Below are 20,363 nucleotides of genomic sequence, written 5' to 3' on the forward strand. Positions count from 1 at the left end.
TTGTAAAAATCTTTGTAGCTTCAATATTTCTAATTTGCCAATGACATATACATGCTACTTTAAAAAGGAACTCCCAATTCTTTTCAGGAGTTCTCAGTTCAGTGAACTTAAGATACATTTCGAATGAACAAGTACCCTCTCCACATCTCTTCATTTACCAACTATATATTCTAATTGCCTTTCATGTAGAAATTCCAGTGATTACTTATTGCATTAAATTCAGATGATGATTTTTCTACTATAGATTTTATATTTTAATGTCTGGTTTTTAAATTTTAAAAACTGGCTTGTAAAAATGATTCAGAGGGCTTTTGGGCAAGCAGTACTTGCAGGGTTGGTTAACAAGGAACTCAACATTCTGGCAGACCTGTATGCTTTGACTGTAGTTTACTAGTTGGCAAAAACCACCTACTAAGGTATGTGGTTTAGACCAATTTTTCCTAGAAATAATTGGAAATAGTCTAGCTGGTAAGTACATCCCAAGTTTAAATATCACCTTAGCATTTCTGTGATAATGACACGGGAGGCTGAATAATTGTTCTCTTTGGCAGTTTATATTTTCCCATGTATGTAGCGAGGATCTATATCCTTTTCTTGGTGTTTTTGTAAACTTTAAAGAATAGTTATTAGATTTTCTTGTAAATATAAATCGGATATGTTAATCTACTGTATCAATACAAAAAGAGGTCTTTAAACCATCTTTATACAAAACTTCGACTACATACTCTTCATTTAGTATGTAGTGCTAAATCTAGGTGCTAATATATCTGAAGACTATTTTGCTTTAGATGATGTGGACCCTCAATGTTCTATCAGACTGAGCCTCAGAAATATCCCGTCTGATATAGTGGTGCCTTTTTTATTATGATCCAAGTAGATCTGGTTGTAACCCTGGTTCTGCTACTCACTACCTATATGACCACCAGTAATCAACTATTTAACCTCCCTGGACCTCAGTTTCCTCATCTGTAAAATGAAGGGCCTGGTGTCAATGCCTCAGTGGACTATGAACTTTTAAATCCTGAGTCAATGCGTGGAAAACACTCAGCTTGTTTATCTGAGCATTAACCACATTAATTACAGCATACTACTTCACTTCTTGTTGCCAAGATGAAAAGGGGCTTCTGCATACCTAATAACTGGAAAGGATATATAGATCATTAATAAATACTTATATATGTTAGGCTTTAAATGCTTGTAGAGGGCAAAGTATGGCTCCATGGAACTATGAACTACAGAACTATATAAACTTTAAAGTTCAGTTCAGATACCATATTGATAAAATTCACCAAACACTGGTCATAATTTGGCAAAAATGATAGTGACAGGCATTTAGATTAGAATTTGCCTGAGAATCCTAGATTATACTTTATTTTTTACTTCTATGTCAAGGAAAAAATGAAATAGTTTTAGTCATTTCATGACTTAAATACATTCAATTCTTTTAACACATCAGTTTTAAATAGAATATCTTAAATGCTAACTTTAACACCAGTTTTACATATTAATGAGCAAACAAAACAAAAAACCCAAATAAACCTCAAAAACCTTAAAAAAAAGGTTTATTTCTTCTTCTTCCTTTCTGATAATTAAAACAAAACCTTGCCAGTTTCCAAACCATTCCCTCAGCTAAGGAACAATAATTAGCGTCCTATTCTTTGCTGATATAATAACCTCTAGTCCTGACTCAGATCTCTTTTACTGCTAAGGAGGAACAGGTTTGCAAAGTATAAATGGATTATGTTGAAGATAGGTGTCCCTTAAACGGTATTACTATTCCAATTTTGTTAAACACTGTACTTTAACAGAATCAAATCAGTCACAGATACAACTACTATCACTATAGTCACCTGTGGCCACTCTGAAGGCTGTTATCAAGAATCCTACAACCTACTGCAGAGGTTTCTCAAACTTTAGCATGTACCAGAGTCATCTAGGTGTTTTATTAAAACACAGATTGCTGGGCTCCGCCTTTCAGATTCAGTAGGTCTGGGGTCGGGCCCAGGAACTTGCATTTCTAACAAGTTTCCAGGTGATGCCAATTCTGTTGCCAGACAAATCATACTTTGAGAACCACTGGCTTAGAGATGAAAGTTAGAAGAGTAGTAATAAAAAAAACCTAACTCTACTTAAAAAATGTCTTAGCCTTGTATACAAAACCCTTTACGACCTTGACCTCAGCCTTCTACGGTCTCCTCTCCTCTCGTACCCGAGCTGGCATATTGTGTGACGGGCTCACAGAGCTATCTGCAGGCTGTGGAACATATGTTCTCTCAAGTTTCCCTGGCTTTGCAGAAACTGCTCCCTCAGCTGGAAGTGCTCACAGTCCCAAGTCACCTGGCTACCTTGAACTTGTTCCGTAAGATGCTCAGTGCCACCTCTTCTGCCACACCTTCTGCTTTCCTAAGCTAGAACCAGATATGCCATCCCTTTGGTGGCCCACGAAAATCATCACAAACTTTTCATAGTGCGTAACCAGGACATTCTGGCTCCTCCATACACTCACTGTGAATTCCAGGAAATTATTGAACCTCTCTAGACCTCGTTTTTGTTTGTTTGTTTGTTTTTTGTTTTTACCTAAAATAAGGATTATATACCCCAATCCACAAAACTCCTGTGAAGATTAAGTGAGTTTAAATAATACTACCACTGTTAACTCGATTGGACTGAGCTCCTTGAGGGAGGTGGATTATCTTCTTCACCTCTGTGAGGAAGTGAACAGTGCTTGGCACATAGGAGCTCAAATGCATACTGAAAGAGTCAATATGATAGTAATTGGATTAGAAACGATTACTGGTTCATGTTAGGAAGCCATTACATGTTTTTGAGTTTGAATAAATCGGTAGCTCTCCACGTGTGGTCCCTGGACTAGGAGCCATCAGCATCATGTGGGTACCTGTTAGAAATGTAAATATTCGGGTCCACTCAGACCTACTGAATTAGATACTTTTGAGGTGGGACCCAAGAAATCGATTTTAGTAACTCCTCCAGGTGGTTTGAAAGAAACTGAAGTTTGAGAGCCACTGCCTTAAATAGCCTGATTTTTAATAAAGATACCAACATGGCAGTTTTAAATATAAACAAATAAGAGTGTATTCTATTTCAAGATCCCAGAACATGGTTTAAGAATATTGTTTCAATGAGGGAAACAAGTTTTCCATTGTGTTCAAAGTCAACATAGTGGTTTGGGCTTTAAGCTTTTTAAAATGAGAATGATCAGCCGAAGCAGAATGAATAATTTCCTTTCATTTGTTTCCCTGACCTAATGTTACAGTATTAGGCCTTGCTTTCTTTCTTATTCGATTCACCACACTATTAACTAGATGATTAACCAGTTTACGAACTTAAGTTCCTTAAGGGAAGGCTTCCTAAGACTTTGTAACTATTCTGTTAAACTACAGAGTGCTATATAAAAAGGGATAATTTTTAAAAAGAAAGAAACTTTCTGTTACTATGGGTCTCTCTTTTAGAATAAAATCGTAACTGGATTAGCATTTACTAGATGAATAGAAAACTGTGGCTATGGAGGGAACGGACAGAAATACAGAACTATGGGGAGAAAAGAACGACTAAATGACTTTTTATATAATGAATTTTCATTTACTGGAACCGCGGCTCCCAAAAGAACCAAATGAGGTTGAATTTAGTGATTAAATAAAGTAAATTACAATCACCTTCATAAGAAGAGTAAAACTTAACAGTGTCAATGGTACACCAAGCTAGACTGGATTTCCATGCTGTTCATCTTTTAGTTCATCCCAACTGGCTCCCCACCACAGCTTTGCTTCCCAGGCCTGCTTACTCTTATCACAATAGATTACTTGCAATCTCACTGAGAAGACAAGAGGCCAGATAGGAACCTCTGCTCCGGCATCACAAGTTCTTACATGTGCATCCTTCTTAATAGGCTAACTGTTTCATCCATGCTCTCAGCTCAGTGACTCTGCAAATCATCCCGTCTTGCCTCTCTAAAAATTAAAACCAGTGAGGGCACAGTTAGGCTAACTTGATCTCACATTTAAGAAAAATTTTTTATGAGAAATCAACTTTTTTCTTTATTAACGTGGACAGAGATGATCATGGCTACTGTTTAAGATAGAAATAGTGCAAATTTCTTCTTTACTACATTTTGGCTACATTGTCTTTCTTCTCCTTTCTCCTGAATACACATGCTTATTAAAAAAAATTATTTATTTATTGGCCACAACCACACAGCATGTGGGATCTTAGTTCCCTGACCAGGGATCCAACCTGTGCCCCCCTGCCGTGGAAGCGCTGAGTCTTAACCACTGGACCGCCAGGGAAGTCCCACAAGTGCTTATTAACAAAGCAACAGGGTAGAGAAAAAGAACACAAATGACTGCCCACCTCATGGCAGCGCACACTGCTTGAGTGAGTCCTTACTACAAGCCTGAGCAACACTCTCACTTGACAGGTGAGGAAACTGAAGCCAAGTAACTTATTCAGACACAACCCTAGGGAGAGGATTAAAACCTAACCTAATTAATGTCAAAACATATACTTTTCCTATCGTAACAGTCAGATTGTGAAAGGAAGAAAGCAACTATCTATAATGACCTAAAAGAAATCCAGCGTTGTGTACATTGTGAAAAGTGCTTTAACCAAGCACCAAATGTTAGTTGTCAAACTGTAACCGTGGATCCAAAGATTAAACTATGTTCATAATATGCCATTTATCTTATCTAGCATATTCCTAGAAGAGGTTCAGCTCTGAAAACAAGGGAGGTCACTTCTTAGAAAAAGGACTTGCTCAGTGATCTTTAGACAGCCAGTATAGTTCACCTATTTGCTAAGGACTAAAACGTTCTTTTGGTTTGTTAGAAAGATGAAGATATCTTAAGATTATATGGATCTATATGCAGAATATTATTAAAAAATTTACCTTGCCTTACTCCAAGACCCTCCTAACTTTCTCTGTTGAATCACAACACAATTAAAAATCCACTACAGGAATCCCCCAAATTACAAAATAAAATGTTTTGTGATGAGAACTTATTTGAGCTGGCAAATCTCATATATCAATACTTATGTTAAAGCCCCCTTACCCAAACCAGGTAAAATCAATTCTTCTTAAACTTGCAAGTTGGAGCTACAGTCTTTCTTGGAGGCCAGTCCTCAGGAATCAGGTACTGTTTTCCAGTAAATCATCTACAACCTTAACCCCCTTGCCCCACTGCAATAAGCTCTATAACATCAGTAGTGCTAAAAATGCTTTAATTCTCATCTGGGCAACATTTTGCCTCTTCTCTAAGAAATGTATGTTTTGCTTTTTAGAAAGAAACTGTTAAGTCACTGATTGCAAAAAAATAAATCTAATGAATCTACAGCTCAGCAAGCCTATAAAGGTTAAAAAGAAAAAAAAAATTCCATCACCCTTCTGTAAGACAAATTTAAAAAACATTTACACTTTAACACAATTTAAGAGCAAATAACAATCCTCCTTCCAAAAAAGAGCCTAAATAGATTAAATTCATGTAGACAATCTCTGGCCAAATGCAAACCTCTGTGGTTAAGAATAAAACTATTAGACAAAGTTAACAGTAAATTAAGCTAAGAACTCAAAATTGTACATATTCTAATTATTAACCATAAGTTCTACCAATGTAAAAACAACCTGTTTAATTTCATGATTTAAAAAATGCACAAAAAGGCCCCATGGAGATTTTTATTATCCGTAACACAAAATCAGTGATTTTTGTGGATGATAAAAGCTATTATTCATGCTAAACAAGCAGGGAAAATGGCTACTCACAAAACTAAATGTTATTATTTTCTCAAGTAACAAATCTTACTGTGAAAAAAGCTATTACCAAGGAACTACTGAAAACTGAGCTAAATACTTCTATGAAGATTGATATTTGTTTTTATCATCGATAAAAACTTTGCTCACCAATGCCCTCAGCATATTTTCACATTCATCTAATTAATTTCAGGTCAAAATCCTGACCAGAAAAGAATATTTAAAAAGAGGAAAAAAGGACACATGCTGCGGATTATACCAATGTCAATTTCCTGGCTTCAGGTATTATACTATAGCCATGCAAGATGTTATCACTGGGGAAGAACTGGGTAAAGGGGTACATGAGACCTCCCTGCACTTTTTTTTGTTTTGCAACTTATTAATCTATAATTACTCAAAATAAAAGTTTTAAAAAATATACATGGTAAAGAATAAATCCAGAGAGTATACACAAAAAAGTGTACCATCAATACAAAGTCCCTCTCCTACCTCAGACCCCCTTTGTCCAGAGTCAACCATATCATCTGTATTAATGACCTTTAAAAAGCCTACTTAGGAAGAATTTCTTTACTATTTTGGAGAGGAGTAGGAGAGGACTTTCTAACTATATACCTCAAAATATTTTTTTAAAAAAAAGCTTCTTTAATAATTTCCCTAAAATATAAAGTACTTCTAGGAATCTGTAAGACAAGAAGCCCAAATGGAAACATGGGTAGAATTCACACGAACATTCACAAGACATGAAAAAATACTCAACATCTCATTCATAATAAAAATAGAGATTAAAACTATAATGTGATATTATTTCCCTAAACAGACTGGCAAACATACTAAAATTTAATACACAGTTATTGAGGCTGTGGGAAAATGGGCCTTCTCTTACAGTGCTGGTGCAAAGTGGTATAATGGTATAACCCTTATAGAGAGCAATTTGGTTATATCTAATAAATTTTACACACAACACACCGTTCACTCTTTGAACTAGCAATCCTACAAGTGGGAATTTATCCTATAGATACTTTTGCATACATAGGAAATAATGTATTTACAAAACTACTCATTACAACACTTTGTAACAGCAGGCTTTTGATTAGCAATGGGGAAGGGGTTAAATAAATCACAGTATAGTCATCCATTCAATTTAATACTAGCTGTTTATTAAAAAAAAACCCACAAGGATGCTTTTCTGTGTACTGAGATGGAAACAATGTATCTTGAAGATCCTTAAAGGTAAAGGTACAGATGTGTGTATATTATCATTTGTATGAAGAAGGAGATAATATACATTATATTTGCTTGTATATACAATAAAGAGACTAGAAGGACACACACACACACACACACACACACACACACACACACACACTAAGAAAGTGCTTATCTGTTTAGTTAAGTGCTTATCTGGAAGGCAGGCCGAAGGGGAACAGGGATAGAAGACTACTTTCTCTACACTTTGAAGAATACTGAAAAACACATTCCAAAATGAAAATGACTCATGAAGGAGTTATTTCCCTGTACAGTGTAAACTCAAGACATGAACAAATGGCAGACAGGTAAATTAAAACCACTTAAAAATATGGTGTAAATAATGTTTATAACTCCCAGTATAGTTATTTCTGTTCAAAGTGATGCTAGTAAGTACACAGTAAAAGTCTCTCCAAAAAATATCTAAGATACAATAGGCTACATAACCTTACACAATGTTGCATTAAAAATGAATTCCAAAGAAGGTACAGATAAGATTAATACTAACTTTACCTTCTTCTTCCAGATCTCTTTACACTTCGAAGTTATGATATTTTGGCAGAATTATTTTAGTATTTGGTGGTAAAATTCTGATATAATTATGTTGTGTTTTTTTTTTTTCTTGAAGAGCCACTCTAAGGAAACAACTTAAAAACTAGCCAAACTAAACATTTTTTTTCTGTTAAAACAGTCAAGATGGAAGATGTAAAAATTTAGTCTGGAAAAACTGGAGACTTATACAAAAGTAAACTAGCACAGCAATTTTACCATTACAGGCCAAACAGTCCAATAAACTAAGGAAGTTTGTCTAATATTCTATTATCTCAAGTTAAATACTTAAATGTAATAAGAACATGGAATCATATCTACTTAAATGAGCTTATACACTAGTTAGTTATTTCTTATTAGACTAACATTAGACAAGGTTTGACACAACGAAAAAGTTATTTCCTTCCTCTGAGTCAGAGTGAAAAACAAAACGGTGTGAGAAAGGGGTAGGAGGAGGGTGGCATTTTCCCCAATGTTGGAGTGCTTACATTTAGAGCAGACTCTCTTGAAAGAGATTTCATTTTACTGTTTACATAGCAGCAACAGGTAATTTGATGATAGCATAATTATGGGGGAGTGAAGGATACATAACCAAGGGGCTTAAGTCCAAATTAAAAATTTGAAACTATAGTCTTGGCTACTTTAATTTACTTCCTGGAGACTGGGAAAACAGTATTATGATTGACAATTATCTAGACTGAGATGTACACTGGTACCTGAGAGTACAAAAAAGGAGAGGGATTAGAAAGGAATTTTGCCAACTGACGTCTAGTTCAGAATAGCTGACAAAGACCTAAATAACATAGTTATACTGAAAAGTAACAGTGGATGTACTGATAGTTTCATATATTCATTCTAGATATTCTAAAACCACTCCTTTAGTCTGCTGGGATAGAAGCTGATGGTTAACCAACTTCTAAAAACATCAGAATTTACTGGACCTCCCCTGATGGTACAGTGGTTAAGACTCCACCCTTCCAATGCAGCGGGGGCGAGGGTTCGATTCCTGGTCAGGGAATTAAGAACTCACATGCCACGCAGCACAGCCATAAAATAAAATTTAAAATAAATAAATAAAAACATCAGAATTTCGTGATTAAAGTACTGTATACTTTAGTAAAAGATCTATGGTTTTCAATACTGATTTTAAGGACTATCTGTCCTACAAAGTACAAAAGTTTAATAGAAGAGAAAAATTCAATGAAAATCCTTAATATGAATGAAGACATTAAAAACACATGAGTTCAAATTTCTCCAGCTGTGTTAGGAAAAGGATAAAGATTAAGAAAAAGCCTTCCAGGGAAAGGACTATGTCTAACAGCCATTTTGTAGTTAAGATCAGTTCTCCTTTAAAAGGTTAACAATATAGTATTCCTTCCCTTTGACTATGAGGAAATCACAGCACTTTCACCACCTAAGGAAATGTTCATGGTGTAAGTATATGAAAATGAACAAAACTGGAGAAAGAACATAATAAAAAAGAATGTCAAGGGACACCAAGGGGGGAAAGCAGCGGGGGGTGGGGGGTGTGGTGTGATGAATTGGGCGATTGTGATTGACATGTATACACTGATGTGTATGAAATGGATGACTAATAAGAACCTGCTGTATAAAAAAATAAGTAAAATAAAATTCAAAAAGAATGTCAAGGGAAATAAAAACAAAAACGTAAAGCTCTTAAGATTTGCATTTCATTTTAGAGACCAACAAGCATTGAATAAATTTTCACTTGGCAGTGGGCCTATTATAAAAACAACCTATGTAGCTACATTCATCTAACATTTCTAAAGTAACTCAGAATTCTTCAGCAATGACATACAAATGGGCCAAAGGGGGGAAAATCAGGAACTAGTTTTGTATACATTTCTAATGCTAACCTTTACATTATCCCACCCCACTACCCCCAGTTCCAAATGCCTGCTCAACTTTTGAACTGGATAGCCTAAACTCCTTTAAGACCCTCCATGGTTTACTTTTACTCTCTTTGTTCATACTGTTCCTCACTCTCTAAGTACTTCTGTGGAAACCCTACCATTCTTCTATAGATTTCAGTTCAAATATTTCCTCTTTTGTAAAGGCTTCCCTAACCCTTCCAGAAGTAGTATAGTAAGTCATGCTCCACACTACACTTACAGCACTAACCACATAGGCTATGTTTTAACGTTGCATCTATCTCCTACCAGACGAAGCTCTACTGGCTGTACAAAAATCTGCCATGAGGCTGGCAGCCATTTAATAAAGAATGCCACAGATACTTGGACTCAAAAACTGTATACTTGGAATTTGAGTCCTAAATATATCACTTGCTACTGCTACTCTGGGCGCCCCCCCCCCTTTTTTTAGCTGTAACATGAGGTAGCTGTACTAGATCAAAGCCACTTCCTACACTTAATGGTAAAACTGACTTTTTCCAAGCACTTCTTGGTATTTAATAAACATGGGTAATGCTATTACTTTAACTAAACTCAAAAAATTGGGGAAACATTCCCTAATTTCATTTTCAGTCTGAAACTATACTTGCCATATGTTCTTGCTGCCTAATATTAACATCTAATCCATATACCTAGGTAATCCAAATTCCTTTGGAGGTAACAGGTCATAAATCCTGAACAAACTTTTGCCTCTTATTTCCTAATAGCCAAATCTCAGTAACATTTACCTTTCTAGGTGACACTTTTGTTAAAAAAAAAAAAAAGTTCCAATCTGTCGCCTCTCCACACGCCCAATACTCAACAAATACTGGGTGGAAGAACATGAAGTTAGATAGTGTCCAGCAGTGGGAAGATCACTAGATGTGGAGTTAGCAAAGACACACTGCAACTTGGCCTCACCTCAGATTTGCTGTGACTGGAGGTAAGTTATTCTCATTGGGCTTTTTTTCTTTCATCATTAGTTTTAGAGACTTTTTATGAAACTTACTGTAACCACTCAAATGTGGTGTTTCGTGTATGTGTGTGTATGTGTGGGGGGGGCAGGGTTAGTGAGAAGGAAGGATAGTAACACTCAAGACAGGTCTTTAAAAAGTTACCTAAGCAAGCAAAGGGGAATAAGGGATAGCAGGACGCTGCCAAATGCTTGGTCACAGGGATTAAGCAAGGGAAAGTGAAAGTTTTTATAACTGAAGCACAGAGAGTCTGTGAGAAATCAGAGGGGTGATAAATGAAAGAGACTCATCTATAACAGAGAAAATGCCAAGGACGACGGCAGTTTTTAGCACGGAGCAACTAAGGAGTGGGGAAATAGTTAACGTGTCACAGGAAGATGGTTAGATTTTTTTGAGGGATGCAGGAATGAGTGGCAGAGAAACCTGAGATGAAAATGAGAAATTTGAAGTTACATTTGAGACTTTTGAATTTTGAGACACCTGAGATATAGATCGTGGTGGATAAATAAAGAAAGAAGGTTGAGAAATAAGGAAAGGTTGCTAGAAATAGGCATCTAGAACTCTGGAGTAATCTCTGGCGACGCGTCTAGATTTGAGAGTTATCAGAATGTGTAGGTAGCTCAAATTGTGAGAGATGGGTTTGGTTAAAGAGTGAAGACAAATAAGGGCCAAAACACTGGAGGAGACTAGCAGGTAAAGAGTTGCAGAAGATGGGATGGGATGAAACTACCCTTTCTTGGGAAAGCTAATTATTTCTTTTGCGGAATGGCCTCACATTTGCCTCTTCTTTCTCAAGCATTCCACGTACTACTTTTTTTCAACTCAGCAGCTATTCTTGGACAAATCCTCTCAATCCCATTTCCACGATGAGGCCTAACCAAATGAGTCAAGATGAGACTATCCCTTTGAATATTAAATGCCAAATACCAGTGAAGAGCACACAGATAATTTTTGCTCATGTTATAGCTAATCTCTTTATTTATATCCATTTCTTGAAGATGCAGAGATATTATTTAAAATAGCTTTACAGAAAAAACATAATTCTATGGACAATGTATTTGACAAAGCAAAATTAGCCACTAGAGTTATCTGACTAAAACCCAGCTTTTGTTCCTAGGTTAATAATTAATCTTTCTTTGCCACCTTATGTCCCTTCCTAATCTGTCCCCAAAGTCCAAGGATAGTAATAAATGAAAATGGAGGTTATCAAGGAACTGTTTCAAAATAGGGATAAACCCAGAAGAATAAAAGTATCATGAAGTTTTTAAAAGAGAGAGTTGCTTCATTAAGGGACAGCACCAAAGCATGGTCATTACCCTTCAATAAGATGAAGAGAATATTCTATCAGGGAAAAAATCTGGTCTATCTTACTTTTAATAAATCAATGAATGTTTTGCATTTGTGATGTTTTAAAAATTTAGGTTGCTTTGGGTTTGAGCAAAGAATTAAATTGCTGATCTTCAACAAATACAAGAAAAGTACTGTGAAGAAATGCCCTAAAGAGTTAAAACTGTCTAGGTTATCACTTTACTACCACTTGGCCTAACTGTCTAGGTTATCACTTTACTACCACTTGGCCTAACTCTCTTTTGCTCTCTACTTCACTGTGGGGGGTGAGACAGCTTACCTCTCAGCAGCTGCCAAAACAAAACGCTGAATTCTCAAAGAGTAATAAAGTGGTTTAAGAATACAGGCTTTAGAATTAGACAAGCTGGTTTTAAAATCCCAACTCCACTACTTAATAATGAGGTGATCCTACCAAGTTAACATACTGAAACCAGTTTCCTCATCTGTAAAATTTGTACTACCTTAAAAGACTACTGTGAGGATTATATGAGACTTTTCACAATAGTGGACACTTAAAAAATTTTTGTTCCTTCTATTTTTTGGATCAATTTGGATTTTGACACTATATAAGGTCTACCATCCCAGTGTATCTTGGATTACAAATGAAGCAGTGACGTACAAATAAAAATTATGATCAATATTAAGAAATAACCTTTGTATTTATGTCTCACCCAAATAAAGAAATAATCCTAGTTATGCTTTAAATTTACTTGATTTCTTTGTACTCAATCAAATGTTAAAGATTCAATGCAGTCACAAAATATACGCTAATAAAAATGGTTTGACTTGAGATTTAAACTTACATCAATATTTATTAAGCACAGCATTCTGTGGATTGAACATTAGTAAAATTCTTATTGATCCTCGATAGAATCTCAAAATTTCATTGTTCAGAATATAAATAATCTTAAATTACTGGGGGAAATTTTTCCAAAGCCCACTGAGATATAACTGAATTGGTTTAATTCAACATAAAAACTTCCAAAACACTGTTTAGCTAAAACTATCTCATGCCTTTCTTTAGTGTTACATGACGTTACAACAATAAATATTACTAAAAACAATTCAAAGGAGTGGGATAAAGTGTTGTTTTGCTTCTAAACCACATTTACTCTAGTTGAGAATCACTGCTTTAGAATCACCTAACTCAAAAAGGGATTCTGGTATAAGACAATAAAGAAAAGTATAAAGTAGCAGTATTATAAAATCTAAAGGGTTATAAGGTTTTTTTACTCAAGGAGAACTGTACTCAGATACGTATATTTTCAGTGGCAAAAAGTTTTTAACAGCTAACTACTTTTTCTCACTTCTTTCTTTCTTTTTTTTTTGGCTGCTTGGCTTGAGGGATCCAGGGATTGAACCCGGGCCCCGCAGTGAAAGCACCAAGTCCTAACTACTGGACCACCAAAGAATTCCCTACTTTTTCTCATTTCAATCTAGATCCACATCCTTGAATTATTCTAGGCAATAACAATTCTGTAAGATAGACATGGTTAATGGCAGAACTTTACAATAGTTTGTAGGCATCAATTTATGTAAAAATTTTATGATGATTTCTAGACTTACATCGTGACTTGAAATTTGTTAAATCAATTTAGATTCTAGCGATAAGAATGAAATGAAATGGGATGCTTTACCAACATAATCTTTGCTCTCTTCCTTTCTTGCCAATAGGCCCCATCCCTCTGACTCCTCCATAAATAATTCTGCTTTTGTTGTTTTCACTGAATGTTCTTCTCCCTTGAATTAAACCTTAAAGGCAGGAATTGTGTCCATCTCAAGGGTCTACTTATTGCAACACTCTGCATATAATTGATACTGAACATTTAATTGAAGAAAAAGATGGAATAAAACATACAGTATTTAATATATTATCTAATTATATTTTGTAAATTCAACATGAACTTATGTCAAGTTGAGCTTACTGTGCCAGGAAAAAGTTCAGAAATTAACCGGCTACTTAAACTATTAGAAACTAATTAAGGGTATCACTGGAACATAGTGAAAATGGAAAGACCTCCTGAGAATTTGTTTCTTTTCTCTCCCTGACAAACTCAGCTTAAATAAAAAGCCAATAAACCTTTTTGTGATGAAAGCATCTGATTGATTGTTTCTCACTGAGAAGGAAGAAAGTATAACATTTTTTAATATAATATAGGCAACTGAAGTAAGTAGAGAAACTGTCTAAGTTTGAGGAAAAGACAAGTCAGAGCTCTATGGATTTTCAGGTTACTTCTGACAAAATTATGCCACTGAAAACTTAGCAGTTCCATGTATGGAACATGGTGATGACAAAGTCATAGGAGACTTTGTGGAAAATAAAGCAGACTTTAAAAACTCAATGATCTTTTGGATAAAAATCTTGACAAACGTCTTTTTACATCAGAATCATGGATTCAGGGGAAAATCTTTTTGTAAATCTAGTGAAGGCTTAATTGTATAATCACACTTAATAAATATCCAGCTATGGGGTATTCCCCAATATCATTCTCTATAGACAGACAGAACTGAATCTAAAGGGAAAAAGTAAAAGAAACCAACAGCTATCCTGAAAGTGGAAAGAGGAGGCCAAAGACTTGCTGGTTTGGTCAAGTCAGAGAAAGAAGACAACTCAAACTGTCATGGCTTTAAGCAAGTGTCATGAACAAGTAAAAGTTCTAAGTGAACTAGATCCAGGATTCTGAAGAAATTCAGATGTACTTCACTCTTTTTACACTGGTGGATCAAAGCACATATAAAGGAGTCCGAATTTCGAAGAGGGGAAACATCCTTGTGACCTCTAAGATGTTAAGCAATGTCTCCTTATCCATTTTGAAAAAGAGCTTTAGAAATAAAACCGATGACTTAAGGCCATGAACTAGAACCCATATTCTTGATTATAGCAGATAAGAAAACTAACAGAACTAACTAGAGAATATGCTCGGTTCAATGTTTTCATAGACTGTACTGCAGCTTACATTTTTACATGAACCTCATCGCTTTCCTAAATCTTTAAGTGATGGCAAGATATTTTTCTGCTTCACATTTTAGATTCTCTGCTGTACAGGAAGGATTTATAAAAGGTTTAAACATGAAATGGAAAAAGAAAGAAGACCAGGATGCTAAGGTAAACATCACTGGAGGTGTTCAAAGGGTAGATGACAACTTGGAAGGTGTGTTGCAGACACGATTCAAGTATGAGACAAGTGGTTGGAATAAATGACCATTAAATTCCCCTCCAACTCAGATTTATAATTCTAGACTCAGAAGATAAACTCGGAGGTGGTATCAAAGAAAAGGGCTTTGGCTCTGGAGTCATACCCAGGTTTGAATCCCAACTCCATGATTTTTATGATATGACTTCACACAAGTTATTTAGCCTCTCCAAAGGATAATAATAGGACCAGATGCTAGGATTCAGTGACATAACACAGGAATGTCTGGCACATGGTAAGCACTTAATACGTTAACTGTGTAATCTGTATTAGTAAGGTATAGTGGCCTAAATCTAAATGTCATAAAATACTCAAGGAATATTGACTTAGGAGTTAGGTGATTTAATTTTTACAGCTGACTCTTGCTTTTTAAGGAAATACACTATCAAATAAACATAATCCCAGAGTTTACAATTTAATGAAAGAGACAGACAAGTTAGAGGTGTGATAAATGCTCAGACAGGGCAAGATTATAGAGGGTGTTGTGGGAGCATATAATCAAGATCTAGGGTCAAGGAAAAATATTTAGTAGAGGAAGTGCCACAGTTAGGTGGAGAAGAAAAGGATACACACACACAAATGTTCCAAGTAAAAAGAACAGCAGGTACAGTTAGCCACCTTAGAAAACTCAAATAATGAACGTCAGTTAGAAGTTTGTTGCAATTCCAATTAAGAAAGGACTGTGCCCTGAATAGATGATGAGAGAGATGAACATGCTGAAGAAATACTCAGGAGGTAGACATGGCAGCACTTTGTCATTAACTGGTTATGAAAGATCAGATAGCTATGAAAGTTGGCTGTTGAAAAATCAGGGAAATTTGAATGTAAGGACAGATGCACAGGTAATGAGTTTGAGTGCCAAGTGCATATACATGGCTTCCTACAGCATATAGAGGACATCCAAAGCCATCTATATGCTCTTAGCATGATGAAGAATGTGAAGAGTGGGTCTGGACGTCATCCTGAGTACACCAATAATACTTAAAGGCACAAAAAGAAAGGAAAAGTCTGCCAAGGGGACTGAGAAGAAACAACCAGAGAGATAGGAAGAAAAACTGGAAAGGATGGTTTCACAGATGTCGAAATATCAGTCCAAAATTCAAAACTTATATATATCAGTATAAGCTTTGTACAAATGGACAAATATTTGGAACACTAAAAACTATTTAAAAGCTACTTAACCATGATTGCAACTATTAATATCCATGAATATGTGCTCAAAGTCTGGAAGGGAATATGTAAACATTGAGATAGCAATTGTGTTAAAAAAAAAAAAACATGGATTAGGTGTAATTGTTCTTATTCTATTTCCCAAACTTCCATAGCTTAATTTTGAAAGGGTACATATATTACTACTAAAAAAGCTGGCGTACAAATATATTATCTGAAAGGGGACTTTTAATATAGGGTTCTCATATTCTGATGACCTATTACGTTGTTTGTATATTTTCAATCAAGTTTATACTTGACCTGCAGTCTATTTCAATTCAACTGAAGAAAAAAAATTCTTACAGTTTTTGTTTTAAGCAGTACTATTATTGTAGACTTACCTTTAAGCCATATTTAGACTCAGGAACTTTATTATAAACACTTAAGGTTATAAGGTTTGGAGCTCATTGAGGATAAAATTAAACCAATGAAAAGGATTTGCACAAAGCAGGTGCTCAATAAAAAAATCCATTTCCCCTCCCCAAATAAATTTTGCTGCAAAAATGTTTTAAAAGTAGACATAAAAGAGGTTTCTTTATAGAATTATTCACAACTAAGGGCAAATGTGATGTGGCTTAGTAGGGGGTTTTACATGTGATTCATGTCCCTATCCCAAGAAACATTCACAGCTTGAAGTAGCTTTTTAAACTGCTTCCAGTGTTTGCTATTTATAAATCCCAAATATTAAAGGGTGAATTCCTTAATGGTTACACTTAGTACAATACTATTCTAGTAAGTACTAAAACTTTTCTAATACATATATAGTTGCTTATAAGTATAAGCATTAAATTTGAATGGAGGTTATTTTACAATACAATAAATGATTTTGGATAGTCAGCAACTTACCAAATTTATTTTTGGCAAGTGCTTTAAAAGATGGTTTTATAATGAGGATGACCCATTGCCATTAATACTTAAGTTCAAAGGAAATCAAATTTATGTATTCACATCTTCATACAACATGAAATTTTCCCTTACCTTATCCTTCAAGTTTTCCAGGGTTACTCTCCATACCTGCATACCAATTGAGAGCCCAGGGTCCACTTAGAAAGCTAGATTTGAATCCTAGTTCTACCACTTAATGGCTATGTGACCCGAAAAAGTTGCTTAATCTCTCTAGGCTTTCAATTTTCTTCTCTATAAACTGAGGCTATTGATAGTATCTATACAACTGCTGTGAACACTAAATGAGATAACATGTCAAAAAATACTTACTATGGTATCACGCTAAGTATTTTTACTTAGCAGTCCCTGACACACAGTAACCACTAAGTAGCAAAAAAAAGCAACTACTCTGTGGAGAAATCCAATCAACACTTGAGCACAGAGACGGACAGAATGCAATTTCTAAACTAAAAGCAATTAGGCTCTGATTTGTTCTATCAGTCTAATCGTCACTTATAATAAACTAGCCTTGGAAAAATATCAGTAGGAGTTAACAGATCAGTGTATTCATTAAAAACTTTCTTCATAAGTCACACACTTGGGTGTCTAACGAGGCTTGTCCCTTAGACACTAACATTCACTAGCAATTGTTACTCAGCTGTTTTTGAAAACCTGGCAAATGCTCTGAACTTTTCACTGAAAACATACATAAAGTTCTATCCAAAATTCCACAGGCTTCAGGATCCCCTGAAGGCCACCCACTGACTACTAAATATGGATATCCTACTAAAGAAATTAGAATGTATTTGCCTAACTACCAAAGTTATACAGATATACTGTAGAAAATAAAAAAATAAAAATGAAAAATATATATAGAATAAGGGACAACAGTTTTGTTGTATTTCCTTCCAGACTACCATTGATTGTTATTACTGGTTTAAGAACCTTAAGTTTATATACAGAATATGATCAACATGAAGTCATGGAATAGTATTATCTGAAACAATTTAGAATATTATTCAAAAGACAGAATGGGTATGTGTGTGTATAAGAGAATATCATATCTCTGGTTAAGAATAAGGTCAGAAATAGATATTGTAGCCTATTTAGATGATACTTTCAAATAACTTTGATAGACTTATAGGATATGTGCACCATATTTTAATGAAAATATTAATTCTAATATTTTCTGTATAACCTTGGAAGTATAACTTAACCCAGATTCTTTTTCTTCATACACAAAATATGATCATCATGAGGTTGAAGATTATGATATCCGAATCTAAATAGTATTATCCTAATCTAAACTGTATTATTTTGAGTCCCCCTACAAAATACAGCTGTGTAAAACAAAGCAAAATAAGAAGGTATACTAAACAAATTTGAAAATTTTTGCTTTCTAAGCAGAATACAGTTCTGAAAGGAAATGTTTTTTCAGGGCACACAAAAAGTGTACATTGACTTCAAATATATCATTTTCATTTGATATTGTCATCTTAGGTGTTCTCAACTAGGAACTGAGAAAATTTCTTTGGCTTTTAGTTTTAGAGACGGCAGGAAAAATGCCTTTTATTGAGAAAAATAAAATTCCACAAGTAATAGAACTATTTAAATTATATTTCGTGGAGAAAATGGATGAAAATTTTTTTATAAAAATAAAAGATTAATATATTATTTCTCAAATATCTCTTGGGATATTAACTAGACGGTATATGGGGCCCCTAACTATATTGTAAGCATCTACAGCAGATGCAATAGCAATATTTAAATAATCTTACTATAATATAGGATGTCACTTTATTTTTTAAACTGATTATTAAACACCACTGCAAAGACAGGGTCTTGAGCCTCATGAGACTCTGAAAGAATTACATACTCCAAGTATTTAAAATTCCAAATTTTAACTTATAATATTTAATACTATACTCTTAAGTTATACAATGTGCTCAGTTTGTTCATAAATATTCATCTCAATACAATAACATCAGGTATAATACATAAAATCTAATCCATTAAGTCTTACCAATTTATGACCTGATGAGACACTCTTGTGGACAACATTCAGTCCTTAGAAGCTAGAATAACCCTCCAACCATGTGAGGGCATCACAACTTTTAAACTTTCGGCTTTCGATCATTATTATGTCACATTCCTCCTCCGATGCTGAATTCTAAAAAAAATTCTAGCAAAGAGTTTAAGTAAATAAGTGTTTTAATCAAATAGCCTTTAGAAATCTTTTATAGCAAAGTTGTATGTTTTACCATGATTACACAACTGATATTTTGTACTTAAGTATTTTTTAATGTAAAATAATTTCATATTTGATATGGATACTTCAAACTTTAAATAACATGGACTTTCAGGCCATCAGAATACTTGTTAGTAAACGAGTCAAGTAGAAATGGAACCAATCAAAGGTTTAAGATCATGATCCAGAAATTAAGATTTAACACCATAACTTGGTACAGAGAGCTTTGTAGTCCTGCAGAATGGCACTTGAGTTCTATGGTTTGGTCCACATCCATATATGAATTTCTAGACTTACACAGCATAGGTGGCTGGATCAGTAATAATCTATATCATTCATTTAAATGCTCAAGACAGCATTCAATTTTTGTACCTAAATCCTAGTCTATCTCTATCATCCCCAATTTTAAAATTGGAGAACATGATGGAAAGAATGAAATGTTATTATGTGTTTTATATAATAGATATAACAATGCATCCTATTCAGGAGTAACCCTACTGCTCATCTGCGTATGGGCATGGAAGGAAATTGGGGGCAGGAGGATTTAATAATGGTAAAACTTACTTCCTTAAGAATATAATCTTACATTTATTAAATTTTTTAAAAAGGCTTTCAATTGGGCACCTATTTTAATCGCTGGAAGGTAATATTAATAACATTTTCTGTTTGATAAAAATGCTGATTTGTATTTTTAGTTGCCAGTAATCCACAGAAAAGGCAACCCACATATTTATGGGCATATTTTTACCTACATTAACCCCCTAAATAAAATGGCATAATGGGGTAAGGGGGAGGGGGAAAGGAGGAGGCCCTTATTCAAGAAGATTAATACATGCAAACCGATAGAAAACTCAAAGACAGCACTGTAAAGGAAACTCTGCAGCCATCTCTCCAGAGATATTTGACCCAAATACAGGGGGATGGAGTTACGTTGTTATAATAGATTTTAACTTTTAATGGAAATTTTCTATTAAACACACACAGTCATTTAAAAGTCTTCTATATAATCTGAAGATCTATTAGAATTTTTCCAATTTACAA

General features: G+C 34.7%; 1 protein-coding gene across 5 annotated transcripts in view; it reads right to left on the bottom strand.

Annotated features, from left to right (window-relative positions):
• The window catches only part of TSC22D2 (TSC22 domain family member 2), a 57,919-nt gene that overhangs the window by 9,017 nt on the left and 28,539 nt on the right, over nucleotides 1-20,363 (bottom strand). For 2 of the 5 annotated variants that reach the window (XM_067033591.1, XM_067033589.1), the window contains one exon: nucleotides 3,888-3,968. The exons of 2 other annotated variants lie outside the window; for them this stretch is intronic. In XM_067033591.1, the coding sequence (XP_066889692.1) occupies nucleotides 3,935-3,968 (34 nt within the window). In that variant the 3' untranslated portion in view covers nucleotides 3,888-3,934. Of the gene's footprint in view, nucleotides 1-3,887; nucleotides 3,969-19,129; nucleotides 19,257-20,363 lie in introns of those variants that run through there. One more of the 5 variants, XM_067033588.1, reaches the window with a different exon arrangement.

This window comes from Kogia breviceps, chromosome 5, assembly GCF_026419965.1.
Source record: "Kogia breviceps isolate mKogBre1 chromosome 5, mKogBre1 haplotype 1, whole genome shotgun sequence".
Lineage (NCBI taxonomy): Eukaryota > Metazoa > Chordata > Mammalia > Artiodactyla > Physeteridae > Kogia > Kogia breviceps.